This window comes from Ictalurus punctatus, chromosome 21, assembly GCF_001660625.3.
Source record: "Ictalurus punctatus breed USDA103 chromosome 21, Coco_2.0, whole genome shotgun sequence".
In the NCBI taxonomy this organism is placed as follows: domain Eukaryota; kingdom Metazoa; phylum Chordata; class Actinopteri; order Siluriformes; family Ictaluridae; genus Ictalurus; species Ictalurus punctatus.
The window spans coordinates 17,252,134-17,270,792 of NC_030436.2; the positions used below are offsets into that span (position 1 = coordinate 17,252,134).

At 40.4% G+C, this 18,659-nt stretch overlaps 1 protein-coding gene across 5 annotated transcripts in view; it reads right to left on the reverse strand.

Annotated features, from left to right (window-relative positions):
* Nucleotides 1–6,301: 6,301 nt before the first annotated feature.
* cadpsa (Ca2+-dependent activator protein for secretion a) overlaps nucleotides 6,302–18,659 on the reverse strand; it is a 140,051-nt gene continuing 127,693 nt past the window's right edge. For all 5 annotated transcript variants that reach the window (XM_047149629.2, XM_053673956.1, XM_017450609.3 and 2 more), the window contains 2 exons: nucleotides 10,078–10,182; nucleotides 6,302–7,386 (listed from right to left, as the gene is read on the reverse strand). In XM_047149629.2, coding sequence (XP_047005585.1) covers nucleotides 7,219–7,386; nucleotides 10,078–10,182 — 273 coding nt within the window. In that variant the 3' untranslated portion in view covers nucleotides 6,302–7,218. The remainder of the gene's footprint in view (nucleotides 7,387–10,077; nucleotides 10,183–18,659) is intronic.

The following is an 18,659-nucleotide window of genomic DNA, read 5'->3' on the forward strand; positions in this document are numbered from 1 at the left end:
CCCTTGCCACACATTCTGTCAGCTGCCTGCTCTCTTTGCTCTTTTCTGCTTTTAAACTGTCTTTTAGCTCACCTTTCTTCCCTCCTCTTCGTTTTTCTCCCCTCGCTCTCTCTCTCCTCCGGCCTTTCAATTAGCGAGCATTCCTGCCACTTCTGCTCCGGCTCCCTTTATTTCTTTATCTCGGTCTATTTTTCTGACCCTGGCCCGAGTGCAGGAGGTTCTCCATAATGTTAGTTCTGAATGGCGGAGGCTTTTCCAAAAGCGAAAGGGGGGCTCCAGGGCACCTTTGATGCTCGAAGCGAAAGGGCCTCAACAGGGTTTTCTTTTCTCCCAGGACAATAGTGAGGACGGCAGAGAGGAGGGAGAGGTTGGGGTGACCTGTACGCCCGCACGTCCACAGCCACTCATCTGTCCAGCGAATTAGATCTGAACCACAAAATGGGCAAGGAGATGTCCCCTCTGGTCCCGCAGAGCCCTTGTTTGGTCCCGCCGGGTGCTTTTGGACGGGACGCGGACAGAACATGTCCGGTCTGTGCGTTAACAATCGCTGGAGGCTAGAGAAACAGGTGCATTTAAAATCAGGGCGTGATTACATTTGCATAATGCTGCCGAGCACATAAGGTGAATGCGCTCAAGGGTATGATTATCCACTTTGAGAAGATGTGAAGCATATTTGTTTGTCGTTACGCCTCAAGATATCAGGCAGTCTGGAAAAATTATCGTTCAGTCGGTGGGAAGGGAAGATCAAACACACACCGGGCTGTTTATTTTATGAATCATTTGTCGATTTAAGTTTTTCTTCTTTTTCATGCGCGTCATCATGTTTAGCCATCTCAACTAATCTCATCTAAATTGTGTATCTTTAGGTATTTCTGTCAAATCAGGCAGGTATTCATTGAATTCTGACTAGAAGGCAGCTCCCTAGGTAGGCGGCCATTTTGCGCATTGCAGATATCATTTGGGGTGTCTTATTTTATTTTAATTTGTGTCAAAATTTCATGTCTTTGTGCAGGCAAAACCACGATGAGTTCTCTGAAAGTTTCGATACGGTAGACCAAGTTGTCCTTCAAATGAGGAGCGTGTTGTAAATGAATTGTTTGCCTTGCAGATCGCTAACCACATTGTTTTGTGTTCAAACATGAACAACGAGTCTTGCTGTTCTGTGTTTAAAACTAGCTGACTAACTTAATGTCACCTCACAACTCCTGTAGCTACAGTAGCTAGCCACTAAGACTAATACTAAGGCTCCTTTTTTGTTAAAACTCCACCCAATGAGACCCCATCCTTGCATCCTTTAGAACAATGCAGTTACTAAACCATCTGCCTCCAGCATTATGTTCTCCATATGTCCCCACAGCTCATGCAGACAATTATTGTCCCTTCTTCTGTTCTATTATTACTACAACTAAGGACTATGTTGGAACAGTTTGAGTTGCTAGTTTGTAGCACATTTTATAAACGTGTCGTGTTCTGGGAAAACTAGTTGGATGCTTTGACTGAATTCTGGGAAAACAGATGAACAAATGGACGATTTTTGCCAAAATTGTTGCTTTTATTTTTCCTGCAACAGCTACTTTAAGAAACCATACATATATTTCACAAACATTTATGTAGAAATATTTTATTTCATTTTTAATTTGGTGTATCTTCCTGCAAAGATCTTTTTTGCGATCAATGTAGGAGCCAGTTTTAAAAATGCGGTGGTAAAAAAAAAAGTTAAATAAATAAATAGATAAATAAATAAATAAATAAATAAATAAAGGTCCCCCAGGTAAACCAGACTTTAAAAATCCTACCATTTTCTATTTCCATGCAAAAGACATATTTCATTTCAGGACAGCCTGTAATTTTCAGAACAATATATAGGAGGGGAAAAATAATCACAGTTTTCAAATGTGGAGAGTTTTCCCAAATAGATAAAGCACTGAAAATCAAAAAGTGTGTATGTCACATTGACCTGCTCGAAGTATACAGTGGAGCTCATCCTGATAGATCAAATCTAATGCATAATACGGTCCCTCGGCCACCCGTTTATCTGCCGGATCACATTTGATTAAAGAGAGAAGCAGATCATCTGATTATCATCTCCATCTCTCTGTCTGTCTATCCCGAGGCCGGAACACGGCGTACAATTGCTTTCAACAGTAAGCTATTCATTTGGTGGGGGGGAAATAATTATGCACAGCTAAGAAGGTAGGCATTAAATAAAACACCAAAGTCTAAGAGGCTTTGAGCCTACTCTTATTGAAGGGATCTGACTTCTACCTGGTTATATACCATTGGCGTCTATGAACATGGCAGCCCTTGCAGCTATACCTCCCCTCCACTTTAACACAAGCTGTTGAGTAAACGTTCATCAAGGTGAATGCAGCACAGCGTTTCGACATCTATCAGACCTCGGCAGGTGACGATCCTCTCCGCCGACTCGGAAATGAAGTGTTTAAGTCGAAACACGACATGGGCACACAGACATAATCTTATGCTACTTTTTCTGTGTATTTGTTTTCCTCAATTTCTACATTTCATTTGCCTAGCACATCCGCTCTGAGGTCACACGCTGCGTTTGCTGGTCAGGGCTCAGGGCCCCCAAACCACCCCCCTCCCCTCCTGCACGCATCGCGAGTACGAACCTGGAGCCGACTCACGCTGTGCCGGTCAATTGGAGAATCTTTTATTTGCAGACTGTTATCATTCCCATTTCCTAACCTGATTGGAGCTTAAAAGCCACAGTAGCACGGATCGTGCCTGACTAAATCTCCTCGTCTATTAATCTGTCGCCAGGCACTCTGTCGAGCAAAATTGCTGCACCATGACGGGATTTATGAGCAAATTAAACGTATGATATCCGAGTCGGCCCTTGCGGCACTCCCGTTTGGAGAGATTGTCATGATTTTCTTTCACTTTCCTCTTTTGATTGCACAGAAAATCAGAACGAGAGCGATGTTTTGCAAGGGCTTACTCTACTAGAACTAGGTCACAGCGGTAAGCCACGGGTAACTTATTCCAACAATGAGCCTCTCTCATTAGTCTTTCTCTGCCCTGTGCCCTGGTGCTCAAGAACAGGCAAAATTGGGTCTGTGAGCCGAGGCTTTAAATAGATGAGATGTCTCTCTCTCTCTTTCTCTCTCTCTCTCTCTCTCTCAGGTGCTGCAGTGCTCCAAGGGTGTCAGATGGAGCACTTTTAACTTCGTTATGCTACACAATGTGAATCAGTTGGTGTCCAATTGCTTGTGGGTAACTAAAGGAACTTGTGTATGTAGTGCTGGAAAGAATCACTAAAGGCAAATTGCTGTGCTACACTATATCAGGAACCGCGCATCACAAGGGTCGGTGTGAAACACTTGACGATTTCAAGTTCTGCTATAAAACTATGAAATGTTTTCACAAATCTTTTTGTTGATTCCATGATAGTAGTGCTGTTTAGCCTTTGTAACTCCTCAAACTTTATTCATCATTTATTAACATTACATTTTTTTTTTTTTTAATCCTTAATTTAACTTTTGAAACAACCTCATTGGCTTTTAGGATTTTGCTCTTAAATGAGCAACAAGGTTGAGCATGGGATTAGCAAGTGCACTAAATGTGGCTAATTAACATCCATGCTAATGGAATGAGTATGATTTTTTTTTTTTTAAGTTGTTCATTTACCTTCATATGCATAATTTGTTCAAAGTGGTTGTATGTTCATCAGTTAGTATTACAATATACAGTGCCCTCCAATTATATCGGCACCCTTGGAAAATATGAGCAAAGAAAGCTGTGAAAAATTATCGTTATTGTTTATTTTGTTCAAAAAATTCACAAAAATACTCTGCTCTCATGGATATCAAACAACTGCAAACATAACAGTTTTTTTTGTTTTTTTTTTTTTTTTAAATCTTTGTTAAATATAGGTGTGCAACAATTATTGGCACCCTTTTAGTCAATACATTGTGCTAGCTCCCTTTGCCAAGATAACAGCTCTGAGTCTTCTCCTATAACGCCTGATGAGGTTGGAGAATACATGGCGAGGGATCTGAGAGCGTTCCTCCATACAGAATCTCTCCAGATCCTTCAAATTTCGAGGTCCACGCTGGTGGACTCTCCTCTTCAGCTCACCCCACAGGTTTTCTATGGGGTTCAGGTCAGGGGACTGGGATGGTCATGGCAGGACCTTGATTTTGTGGTCAGTAAACCATTTGTGTGTTGATTTTGATGTATGTTTTGGATCATTGTCCTGCTGGAAGATCCAACCACGGCCCATTTCAATCTTTCTGGCAGAGGCAGTCAGGTTTTCATTTAATATCTGTTGATATCTGATAGAGTCCATGATGCCGTGTATCCTAACAAATTGTCCAGGTCCTCTGGCAGAAAAACAGCCCCAAAACATTAAAGAGCCACCACCATATTTAACCTGAGGTACTTTTCCATATGGCTACCTCTCTGTGTGCTCCAAAACCACCTCTGGTGTTTACTGCCAAAAATCTCTATTTTGGTTTCATCTGCCCATAGAACCCGATCCCATTTGAAGTTCCAGTAGTGTCTGGCAAACTGAAGATGCTTGAGATTTTTTTTGGATGAGAGTAGAGGCTTTTTTCTTGAAATCCTTCCAAACAACTTGTGGTGATGTCGGTGACTTCAGATTGTAGTTTTGGAGACTTTCTGACCCCAAGATGCAACTAACTTCTGCAATTCTCCTGCTATGATCCTTTTTTGACCACTCAAACCGTCCTCTTCACAGTGCATTGAGACTATATAGACACACGTCCAATTCCGGGTTGATTCAGAACATTTCCAATTGACTGGAACTTCTTAATTATTGCCCTGATGGTGGAAATGGGAATTTTCAACGCTTGTGCTATTTTCTTATAGCCGCTTCCAATTTTGTGAAGCTCAACAACCTTTTCCCGCACATCACAGCTATATTCCTTGGTCTTACCCATTGTTATAAATGACTAAGGGAATTTGGCCTTTGTGTTACCTCATATTTATACCCCTGTGAAACAGGAAGTCATGGTTGAACAATTTCCTGTTCCTAGTCACCCAGCTGTACTAAAAAAATTAAAATATCAATGGGAATACACTTCAAATATATTTTTCTCATATGAATTCATAGGGGTGCCAATAACTGCTGCACACACATATCTAACGAAGATATTTTTTTTTTAGATAATCCTGTGTTTTGTTTGCAATTGTTTGATATCCATAATCGCAGAGTATTTCTGTGAATTTTTAAACAAAAAAAATTTTTAAACAAAAGATCAAAAGGTTATCAATAAAGACAATTTTTCTCAGCCTTTTTTGCTCACATTTACCAAGGGTGCCAATATTAGTGGAGGACACTGTAGTTGAAAAGAAAGGCGAAATATGGAGAACGCACTTTTGTTCTTCTCATCATCTACAGGAAATGCAGATGAAGTGACATTATGTTGAACATGTCTGATGGAATATTCCAGATATTTCACAGAGGTGAATTTGTTTAGGTAACAGGGTTGAGATTCACATTTTAATGGAAAAATAACCATTTTTGAAGGATTCCATGATTATATGTCAAAGTAAAGTATAGTTATAGTGGGGCTGTATATTTAGATTAGGTTTTATTGAGTTGCAATTTATTTATATGAAACACAAATGGCACCTTTTTAAGCTTCTTTGGGCCAGTTTGATTGACACCCAAATATTTAGACATTGTTGAGATATTGTTCTTGTGTTCTGTATTTGCATGTCATATTTTTGTTATTTTTGTTTTCCTAGCCCTCTTCCCTTACACGAAGGATTTGTTTTTGACCTCTGTAGGAATTAATGAAGTCATCCCATCCTCCTTGCGTTTATAGGGCACTGCTCAGTCTAATCCCACCACCCCTTTGTTCCTTCATCTTCAGGACTGACGGATTTGTTTCTGAAATGCTAGGAGAATGATTTTAATCTGTGTGAGGTGATCTGCGAGTGGAGTGGAGGGTGTCTCGTCCTTAGCCATTCTTCCAATCGAGCTCGGATTTAATCCCGCTGTCCCAACTTCAGACTTTCTTAAGGATGAAGGTGTTGAGCAGACATGTTCTTACTTTGTAATTTTACAATAAGGCTCTTTCAAATTTCTATCCAAGCTGACTCGAATCTCCTTCTGTTTGCTTTTCAACAAGTAACATATATAGAGGCTTATTTAAAAATATATATAATATAATAATAATAATAATAATAATAATAATAATAATAATAAGACCCGATTCTGTGTATGAACATTTTAATTTAGCTACTGTACGGTTCTTTTTTCTTTTTGGACATACATGAGGCAAAACTAGGATGAATCTGTCATTCCACAAAATTCAGAGCTCTTTGGATGTTTTTATATATATATTTTTTCTTTTTTAGATAACATGGATGCACCAAGGGCAATACACAGCATCAGATATGATGAAAAGCAACAATGTCGAGAGCCAGATAGAAAAAAAATCACTTGCAGGAATGGTATGAAAAGTGAGGCTTTAGATTATGTACTGGCTAATAGATAAAATATGTAAAAAGCATATTTATAAATCACAAAATGACATAAAAACATAAATATATTGTCCATATTAGTCAAAGTATATCGTAATTATTTCAGAATATTGCATTTCTAAAATATCTACTAACTCATTTAAAAAAAAAAAAAAAAAAAAAGATGGCCGTTCCAGATGGCTTGTGGTACCAGAGATACTGTGATTATTGATTGACTATTCATTTATTGTGTAAACACTACCTTTAAACACCTCAAACCAGTTCAATACAACATAATCAATTCGTTTGGCATACAGTCGGGAAAAAAACCCTCCAACGGAGACTATGCACAATTATGTACCATTCATATATTTACAGTACACATAAGAAGCGCCGTACACGTTTGCATTAAACAGGGACACAACAGGGCATACATTCCTAACCATCTGACGCAAAACATCGCTTACAAGTAGTACGCCATATTGCTTCGAAACATTTAGGAACGCATTTTGGACATTATTACTTGTAAAACACAGATTTTGATTCATCATACCACCCCCCAAACCCCCCGTTTGTTACAACAATCTTCTGACAAACATTTAATATATATATTTTTTTGTTTTTCTCATCTCCTATCAGTAATTAACATTGGCCCCCATTATCGGTCGTTAGACTCGAAATTAAAAATTATTAAGGAAGCATGACGAACGGAGTACATGCATCGCTTCGGCAGACTACACCAAACACGGTCGCTCCACGTGGCGCCTAATTGTCTTCTTCATCGCTGTCCTTCATAGAGATGCCTTGCATCCCTCCATCCCTCACAGACGCCGTGGCCTCTTCCAGCATCAGCCTGTTCTTCACCGTTTCATACATCTTGCTGTTCAGAGTGGAGTCGAGGACGCCTTGTAGACGGAAATCGCGGTATTTTTTCTGAAAAGGTCCACAGAGAGTTGGTCAGTGTAGAAATAACAGTTTATTGCTGGCAATTTGTTTTTTTTTTTAAATTTTGGTACTTTAAGTACTGGTACTAAACTCCATAGTAATAAACCAAGAGAAAGAAGGAGTGTCATAGAATCACTTTAATGTTATTTGTTCCATATCTTAGTCCATAATATGAAAAAAAGGATTTCTGGATTTTCCGTCTATATTATTTCATGTTCCTTGTTGGAAAAGTAATTTTAATACTGTTCTGCTTTTAGTTAAAAAAAAAAAAATTAAAGGAAATGTCCGGGTTTTTTAGTCAAAGAAATAAAGCACTAGCACTAAACTGTAACTAGATGTGGCACAAAACTACTTTTATCCCCCCCCAGTAATGATGCCGAAACCTTGAGCATTAGCCGATACCGATACCTATACCCATCCAATGTTGTTTTCTTTAAATACTACCTAAGCAAAATCACTTAGTAATTATAATAACATAAATATAATATCAATCCTAACACAAGAAAAAACAGTAAAGTCTCTTTATTAGTAATCATTTCTAGTTCCAGAAATATATATTTTTCCCAATTCAATTCTTTGCCATTTGTTACAAGATCTGATATCCGATTACTCTAATATCTGATCCACCATTTTTTTTTCACTGGTATTAGCCCAGAACTGATACTGGGTATCAGATTGATACCATCCTAGAACTATAAGTACTATAACTACAACTCTAAACTACAGTACCAACTAGATAAGTGCACATTTTTTGTTTTTAATTCTTAAATAAATGTTCAAATGTAATGTTTGCTGATATGAAACAAAAAGTTGATTTTAGTCACCAGCACATTTGCTCCATTCAGGAGGATTCCCGTTCAAACCCCCAACCCCACCTCCTTAAACTATATCATTTATATTGTTAATAATTAAGATCAAGACAAGAAACCTTGAGCAACTTTACACAAAATGTATATTATGTTGCTGTTTATTCAAAAGAAATGATCTAGAACATCTATTAATGCAACATCTATTATTATTTATTAAATAGAACATAAGATTTATGTTTGTGAATATGTGTCTGTATAAACTTGTATCAATTGCCTTAAACAAATATACTGAATTCTCCCTAAACATTCAATTAAAATTTAAAGGAACAGTGCTTCTTCTTGCAGTTCACTCAGACTATACATAAATACGAACAATATATAGTGAATCCCCTGAAACTAAAAACTAGGTCTAATCTCTGATTGGAGTAAAAGTTCCAAAATGACCAATAATGTAATGAATCAAGTACAAATACTCTGTAGAAGAGGTTAAGTATACTTGTGCTGCATTGCTTTTCACCCTTTTCTACATGAACAGCATAGTTGGAATAAATAGTCCAAGAAACCAACTGTAAACAATTACATCTGCACTGCATTTAAACTTAATCTTAGTGGGCTGCACATGTTACTTATACAGTAAGATTCTCTACATAAATTTTAGCCTGAGACCAGCATTAATCTGTTTTTTAGGGAACGAGCAGTCCTGTTTGTCTGAACACTGTGTAGTTGTGGATGTTCTTTAGGTTTATGTAGCAGAGGAAGTGAAGCCTGACTGGTGGCTTCACAGGATAGAAATAAACCTGTGATGCCATACTACAAGGTCCTGCTCCTGCTGCTACCCGGAGATCACACTGCAAGATTTAGCAGGACGAGTCTAGCCCATTTACCAGTCTGAAATCCTATATCAGCCGCCTTTAAAAATCAATCAATCAATCAATCTCATATGTAAATAGATCAAAATGGATGGGGATATGGGAACACTGTGTCTACTATGTTATTTAGCTTACTTTAATAAATAGTTATACTTTAATATGTATTATTTGTAATAGAAATTTGTAAGACTAATTGATTAATTTGCTGGCCTGTTAAGGTTACCAGCATGTTATCAGTTACTATAATACTATAATAATAATAATAATAATAATAATAATAATAATAATAATAATAATAATCTGCTATGATTATATAATAAAGAGTACTCTGCAAATAAAGTGAAAACTAATAGACAGACTGGGAGCTTATGAGGTTAAACTGGGAGTTTATGGGGTCATACTCGGTGTTTATGAGGTTAAACTGGGAGTTTATGGGGTTAAACTGGGAGTTTATGGGGTTAAACTGGGAGTTTATGGGGTTAAGATGGGCGGTTATGAGCTTAAACTGGGAGTTTATGGGGTTAAACTGGGAGTTTGGGGTTAAACTGGGAGTTTATGGGGTTAAACTGGGAGTTTATGGGGTTAAACTGGGAGTTTATGGGGTTAAGATGGGCGGTTATGAGGTTAAACTGGGAGTGTATGGGGTTAAACTGGGAGTTTGGGGTTAAACTGGGAGTTTGGGGTTAAACTGGGAGTTTATGGGGTTAAACTGGGAGTTTGAGGTTAAACTGGGAGTTTATGGGGTTAAACTGGGAGTTTATGGGGTAAAACCCATTCAGCATTTTCAATTTGCTCTTAGGATTTGTCATGCATTCTTTCTAACAGCCATGTATAACTGGCTCTACTTGGGGGGGGGGTGCATTCCTCTTTGTAACTGTATATTGTGATGTACAGTAAATGTTTTAATAACTTCTCTGCCTACACCAAGTTCTTTCATATTCTCCAAACACTGTTTGGTTCATCTTATTTTTTTTGAAGATAAATTGTAAAATTGAGGTTACCTTTACAATTCGAATGAGGATTTTCAGCTGGTACAGGTGAAGCTGCAGGTCCATGCGATCTGTTAACCAGGTACCCAGTAGGTTCATCGTGCTAGTGTACCATTGCTGAAACACAAATGCAGTTTTTTCCAACAAGACACACAAACACAGGTACACACTGCCACATATCTGAACAAGACAAGCAGTTTAAGTAGGTAAGAAGATAGGGACTGGATGGTTTACGTTTATTATTTTTTTTTATATATATACACATTTCTGAACATAAATACTGCCATTTGGGACAATCTTACATTTCCAGTCAACTGGCTCAATGGATCAACGTGAATCATTCGCTAATATTGTCTGGTTTAAAGAAGTGCATAAGCACCCAATTGAGCAGAAGCCATAGACCAAAGCTTCAGTTGACTCTTATGCAACCTTTATGCGTTAGTGAATTTAACAACCCTGGACCAATTCTTTAGTTGACTTTTAAACCATCCTGGACCAAAGATTTAATCGGCTCTTAAAGAATTCTGAACCAAAGCTTTAGTCAACTTTTAAACCATCCTGGACCAAATCTTTAGTCAACTCTTAAACCACTCTAGACCAAAGCTTCAGTCATCTCTTAAACTATACTCGACTGAATCTTTAGTTGACTCTGAGTTAACCCTGGACCAAAGCTTGACTCAACTCTTAAACAACCCTGGACCAAAGATTTAATCGGCTCTTAAAGAATTCTGAACCAAACCTTTAGTCAACTTTTAAAGCATCCTGGACAAAGTTTTAAGTGACAAACACTCCTGGACCAAAGCTCCAAATGACTCTTAATCGGTCCTGTGGTAAAGATTCAGGTGCATTTTGTCTGTATTTAATTGAGTTCTTCATGTGACCTTAACAACTGTGGTCCAAAGCTTCAAGTGACTCTTAAACTACTCTGGAAAAAAGCTTTAGTCATCTCGGAAACAACCCTATACCAAAGCATCAGCAAACTTACTCTGGACCAAAGCCTTAGGTGACCTAGAGAACCCTTGACTGAAGCGTCAGCTGATTCTTAAACATTTGTGGAGCAAAGCTTCAAGCAGAGAAGAACTTTTCCTTTGAGGAAATTACTAATTGACACCAAGCCCACAATCTGTTTCTGCTGCTCGTGGTCACAGACCGTGAGAGATGCTCAGTCTGCCATCAGCCTCTGTTAGCATACACTCATCACTCTTGTTTCACCAGAGGAGAGGCAGGCACACTGTCCTTACTTTACCCAACTATCTCTCCCTCTATCTGCTCATCCTATCTCTGCAACTTCTGAACTCAAGGCAACTATTAAACAGCCAGTGCTCTTGGCTTTTGGGTTGCAGATGTTAGACCGTGGGGAGGATCTGGGCTGGAATCTAATTGATTGGTTGTGATTGAGCCGAGCTGTTGATAGGAGTCCTAACAGTAAGGGTACAAAGAGCAAACTGAGCTGTGTTTTTTGTTTTGGGGGGGACAAATAATTAAAAAAATGCACAGTTTGGGGTACAAGCATAGGGGAGGATATACAGGACGTCATTGACCTTTTTCGTACAAGCTCTATCTGTAGGAGTTCATTTCCAAGCCAAATGCAACAGATCTATGACTAATCATTTTAATCCGATGTGTTGAATTAGGGCTCATGGTACTGATCTCTAGAGGCAGGTAGATGCCCAGGCATCTTATGACAGGGTTGTTGGGGACCACTGTTTCCAGGGTTGCCTCATAGCATTCATCCAGTCACCAGTGGACCTTTTTTCGCTGTGCAAATGAAATCATCCAGAAATCATGGCAACATTAAACTGGAACTGTACTTTCTACATTGGCCACAGGCTCAATAGCAAAGTTTCAGTCGATAATCTGTGGTATCTCTGTACGTTTGACCAGTGTAACCTAATGGTACTTTGAGGTGTAGGCTAGCAGGATCAGAATGCCAAATAGCACCAACAAAACAGGGTAGTCTGACAACTAAAAGTAATATTATGTTTATTAAACAACCTATTCGTCATAGTATTTTCTAAAAGAATTGCACAAACTGTCAAGAATGGCCTTTATTCATTTTTTGGTCCTCAGGTTTCGACTGCATGGAGTTCTTGGTATGTCAATAAAGGAGTTATGTTGAATTCATTTTGTCACCTTGGACCAGTTGACCCAAGTTTGTCATTTATTGTAAATAACATTTGATGAAATTTAAAACACTTCCACTGGTTAACCAAATAACCATTCAATGGAAGAACTTCTTGCATGATTCAGTGAAATTATTTTCATCACTGCGACCATTCTGGCCATCTCTTAAGTTGGTGGAAATTAAACCAGAACTAGAAACCCAAGTACGATTGCTTCCTTGTTGAATCAGTTCTCATTTTTGGGTGTACACTGGGAAATATGCCCACTGAAAACATGACTGTCACATTATTTCCCATGTATCTATGCTACATACAAGCATATTTTAGATGACTGAAGGTTTAAATGGATTGCCTAGGTGCTTAGCACTTTTAGTAGAACCGTGGAAAATGCTTTACAGGTACGATGCCATCATGTTCATGTTTTTAGTCAAGAAATGAACCTCCTTTATGTTTGGCTCCATAGCTTTCAGGGATGGTGATATTATACAAGGAGTGGTGACATGAAGAGGTTGAGGATCTGAAGGAGGTTTGGTGGTGTGTCTGGGGGGGCTCTGTGGTGTCTTCGTTGTGGTGTGTGTGTGTCTGTGTGTGTGTGTGTGTGTGTGTGGGAGTCAGGGCTCTATGTTAATCTGGGAGTGCTGTGTGCCTGTGAACGCTCGGGCAGCCGGTCCGTGATAGAACCCCACAGAGAGGCCAGGCCTGGACAACTTCACAACTCACACATACTCTCTCTCTTTCTCTCTCGTTTTATCTCCCTCTCTCCATTTCCCTCTGCCTCCATCACACACTCTGTCTTCCCCTTTCATCTCTCGTGCCCTTTACCTATTCTACCCTATTCTTGGATACCTTCTCCTTGGATACACTGGCAACATTAGCTCGACAAAAAAGGCAAATGACATGACAAAGCAACGCCCAAGCACCAAATGTGAGAGTGTCTTATACAAAAACAAAACAAAAAAACAATTATTGTTAATATCATAGAGGTACATCATAGGCATAATTCTGAAGTTCAAATCAGACATAAATGGCTTTAAATTAAAACAAAAACAAAAAGATCTACACAGAGGGATGCAAATATAAAAACAGGCCTGGGCTGGCTTGCAAAATGAACAGTGCTGGTTGTGGCACTCTGTTCTGCTATGACGAAAGGAACAGAAGTCTCTCTCAGAGGGCATTATGTACCGCGCCACTTTTTGGATATGAAGCAGCAGGAAGCTGGCAGCGTCTGCCAATCGAAACAAGAGTATCATGCCTCTGAATACGTAATGAAACGGATATGGAAAAAAAAAAAAAAACTGTGATCATCTAATGAGTTCCATCTGATATTAGGATTTATGTGTGTGTGTGTGTGTGTGTGTTAGGCATTACCGAAACGTGCACACACATGAACATCTGCAGGCCCCCCACACCTCTAGGAGGGAGTGCTGAATGGTTGTGCGACCTCCTGCCCCCTGCAACACCACACATACACACACCAGAAAAACACCCAGTTTTCGAGCGAGCCTGCGTTCACACTCCAATCTCTGACATGTTACAGGAAGCCGTGGTGCCTAGCAGGGGGCAACAAACAGAATTCAGTGCGAGGCTGCACGCCCCTCCACACCCATCCAATACACACACACACACACACACACACACACGCACGTATGCTACTTTTACTAATCCTAAGCACACCTGAATCTAGGCAGTGGGAGTCATTGAGGATCCGGATCAGGCCTTTCTTTGTGCTTCCTAAAAAAAAAAAATCTCCCTTTTGTAGTAAAAGCAGGAATTTTGTAGGGTGGAGGAGGTGGAGACTCAGTGGGGGGTACAGGGGGATTACAAGCAACCTGTGACTCTGCCTCTTTCTGCCCTTACTGGTGGTAATGCGTGCGTTTGAATGAGTTAGTGTGTGTATGTGCGAGTATGAGTTTAGAGCGTGTGTCTGAGTGAGGCCTGCTCTCTACGGCCAACGCCGCTCGAGAAGCTCTCCCGCTGGGACCCAGCTGTGTCTGCAATTAGCGAGAGGGATGGAATGAAGATTGCCGCTAGTGTTGATGCTAATGTGAAATGACAAGTTGCTGGAAAGCTTGAGAAAGACTGACTCAGAATTCCTTGTCTTTGTAACTCAAAGCTCCTTGCCTCAAAAAAAAAAAAATTGCACAAAACCTAGAGGACTAAGGAGCGAAGCTCATGTCTGTCTGCTTTTCTTTTCCACCATCTTTCTTTTTCTTACTGAGCTCAGGCTTGGAGCTAAACCCGGCCCCCGGTGCAGAGGACTCTTTAAAACTGACTACAAGACATTATGCTTTTAGGACAAAGGGACGGGCTAATCCTACCTGCTCGCTGTTCACAGCCGTTGTTGGCCTATTATTGTGTGCTTTCTGGCCCCTGAGAGGAGGTCCATTGACGAGGGAACTCAATTACCATGGTAACTCACACCGACGAGCTCACGTCTCTCTCTCTCAGCACAGTGGGACATCATGACCCAGAGGAAAACTTTTCACAGGAAACACACGACCCCAGACATGTTCCTCTATTGCGCCATTGTGTTAGCACTCAAATTCAGCCTCTCTTCTTTCCTCGTTTTTCCCCCCCTTTTCTCGTTCTCCATCCCTCCTTCTCTCTTTTTCTCTTCGCAGAAAGAGGTCCGCCTGAATGGCGGGATTGAAGAAAAGTTGTAGGCTCAGCAAGCATGTGAGGTTCAAACTGCTTTTGATTGAGCGGCGCGTACAAAGTGGAGGTTTGCATGCCTCGTTGGAGCCTTAAGTGCAACAAGCCTCCAATGTTTCTGCTCAGGCTAGCGCTACGTCTGTAAAGGGCCGCTTAATCTTTCCGGCACACAGACGGGCTTAGGAAAAACACCCAGGACAAACAGTTTAATTCATAAACCCTTTTGATATTTTAACAAGCATTTCAAATGGAGCGCTATTCTTCTTCTCTTTTTTTTTTCTCAATAAAATGTGTCACTACAGTTTTTTTAGCTTGTTGATCTACAGCTCTGGATGGGAAAAGAAGAAGGGAAAAAAAAAAGCCCCTCTACTATTGGACCTCCAGTGGACTCTGTTCTTATGCATAAGAGCCTGTTCACTAAATGGATAACAGTATGCAAACAGAGCTCTCTTCACCAAAACATGCTCAGACAGAGAGAACGACCTTGTTGGGATGAACTAAACGCTGGGAATTATAGCCCATGTCCGTGTCATTGAGTAAACACACAATGAGCGAAAAAGAGGAGCGAGAGAGAAAAAAAAAAGGCTGGAAAGAAAGAAGGAAAGAAGGAGTGGGGGTTGTGAGTAAGGAGCCGTGAGCAAAGTGCTCACAAAGGAACGCTTAGAGGCGGATTGAGACGCAGCCGAATGAGGAGCTCAACACTTCTGGGGCTCGGCCTTGAATGGGGTCGGGAGGGGCGAAGGGAGAAGGGGGGCAAAATGGAATAAGCCAGCGAGCACTTGAGAATCCCGCAGAGCACCTGAATGAGCCGAGGGAGGGCGGGGGGCGGAGGGGGTGAGCTGAAGGTGAATGGCCTGCCTTTTGGGACCAATTTGTCTCTTTTCTCCCTCCGATTCCCCCTGCCTCCGTGCTGACAGATGTACAAAGGCGGACCCGCGCTGAGACTCTCGTATACGCGCACCCGCTAGCAGCTGTCACTCCTGTCAGACGAGTTAATCAAACAAATACCACCATACTTTGGTTTACATCATGGAGAGAGAGAGAGAGAGAGAGAGAGAGAGAGAGAGAGAGATGGAGAAAGACTGAGAGAGGGAGAACAAAGTGGTTGGCTAAATTTCCTGTTTAGAAAACCAGAATGACCCCAATGCAATCACACACTATAAATATATATTTTCTTGTCATTCAAAATTAGTGCCTATTTGCACTGTAGCATTAACCCACCAGGTCTACACTCGACATGCTGAGAGCTGGAGGGGAAAAAAAAGAGAAAAGAATCGCAGTTCCTGTAATTATTGGAAACCTAAGCAGCTTACAACAGCGCCACTGCCTCCTTTCTGAACGAAGAAAAACCTTTTAACATGTTTGGAACGATAACCATAGAGGTACCTGTTGGTTCTCCACCTCTTTTATTATTATTTTTTTTAAAGTATATATTTCCGCCCACTAATGTCCTGTTTACTTTTTGCAACGCTTCTTCATTAATACCAGCCTGAGGCGAAAAACACGACGCTGGCATCTTCATGACGAGATTATTGTAACGGCGTCAAAAGGTCTGAATAGTTTTCATTTTTAAGGCACAATATGAAGTCCTGTATAACTGTAGGAAAATTCCATACTCTTGAATGCTGAATAAAGTAGTAATCGTAACTTCAGCTTCAACGACTCCAGAGATTGTGACCTCTTGAACGAGTGGTCAGGTGGTTCTCTCTGGACAGCGAGTTGATTAAACCATTCACTCGGGTCAGCAGGTCATGAGCATGACTGCAAAGTGGTAGCAGACAGTGAAATGGTCTAGCTGGACAACAGAACCCGACAACAAGCAGTAGCGCTAAAGACTCAGCCTCTACCAAGGTCATCAGAAATACGCTGAATCAATCAATGCCAGCCGGCCGTAATCCCACCCCCTAGAAAGGCAGATTAAGGGTATAATTGACCCGTGTAATCCGACGGCATATCTGTGGATGCCTGAGTCTCTGAGCTGAGCTCAAGGGTTCTAACACATACACACACACACATATATATACACACACATCCACATAAACTGGGATTTTTTTAATCAATGATCTTCAAGCTCAGCCTGAATCAGACAGATGAGCGCTCATGTTAATCCCACTTTCTTCAGCCACTCTTTAAAGGACTAGCCCGAATGACAGAGGGCAAAATAAATGAATTCCCTCACCCCTCCCTTTACATCCTCTGTCTATCGGTTGTCCCTGACTAACTGTAGCTTCAGCATGAAGTTCAGGAGTCGGATATGGTCCTAGCGATGAGCTTCAGGAAACAGCTGCATGCTGGTATTCCAGCAAGTTAAAGTTTTCAATATTTCACTCCATATTGTATCTTCATCATGTTGGACTAACACTGTGGCTGTAACATGCCTTTCTTAAAGCCAGTGATGAAACGAAATCCTTCTTTCCTTGATGACAAATACCCCTCACACATTTTTATTACGTGACGTTACATGATTTGGAGCGTGTTATGCGGCGTATCCAATTAAAACAGACCAAAGGCCATCTGTATCTGACATTCATACCACAGCGCTGTCGAAGTCCCCATTCTGATCGATTAGAAAGGCGTCGATTCATTTTCTATAACAGCAGCTCTGACAGTAGTTCCAGATCTTTCGGAGAGGTCATCATTTCTATAGGACCGACTCATTCATATGGACTTGTACCGTATGGCGGACGCTCGGCATAATCTGAAGCCAGTAATATTCAATTAAAATATCTGTGTTGTCATTTAGCGATGATAAATGCGTAATTGTTGCAGCAGTAAAGTTTTCTGGAAGGAGTCTCCAGCGTCAGTGCTTTGTAACGGTCAGTATGTTTTCGGCCACGGGAAAGTCTTCAGGACTTTACTTTTTTTTTTTTAAACAAATTTTTTTTTGTCTTATTTTTTTTTATTTATAAAAAAACAGTAGCGATAACGTTTCAGGGATGTTCCACAACATTAAATGTAACTATAAATGGAAAAAAATTGTCATTGAAGAATCACTGTCGCATAACAAGTCATTGTAGTATATTAGTTATAACGAATAAATGACAAATAATTCAGATTGGGTAACAGCGTCACACCGCCATGTCGCTGATAGTTTTCTTATAACAGCACATCCTGTTTTAAAGTGTTTACAAGTCCTTACTTGATGGTCCACATTTCTCTTTGTCTAATCAACACATTTAGATGTCAGTAGCCGAAACATTAATGAGTCTTAAACCGTGCTCTGTAACTGTTGGTGTCTCTGGCACACATGCCCATATGGCCGTTTCTAACAAAATACTATTATAAAATGGCAAAAAGGACGACACTGAGTGTAATCTTATTGTGTTGTGTGCTGCTGAGAAATCCTCATTCTTGACCCCAATTAACCTCCGCCGAACACACTCCATGCCTGCTCGAGGACGGCTTCCAGTCTGATCTTAACATCCAGTTAGATCAGACCTTCCCACGAGGAAGATTAGCAGGGAATTTAAAAAAAAAAAAAAAAAAAAAAAAAAAAAACAACAACAACAAAAAAACAGAAGGGAAGCTAAGAATCAAAGGGCCAATCAAACTGTAGTGTCCAGGGCGATCTGAAGAAACGAAATGGTTCAGAGAAAACATAAATGTGATGGATGAGGGGAAATAACAACAAGATCACCCCCACAGGATTATATTCTGGAATTGGTTTGTTATCAAGGTTATCATGAGCTCTGGGCAGAAATTAGAACGGTTACACGTTGATGCGTAAGAACAATCGGTACCAACGAGGACGTTTAACGACATACCGTGTAAGGAATAAAACACTTAAGAGTGCGCTGTTATAGGGAAATACTCCACGAC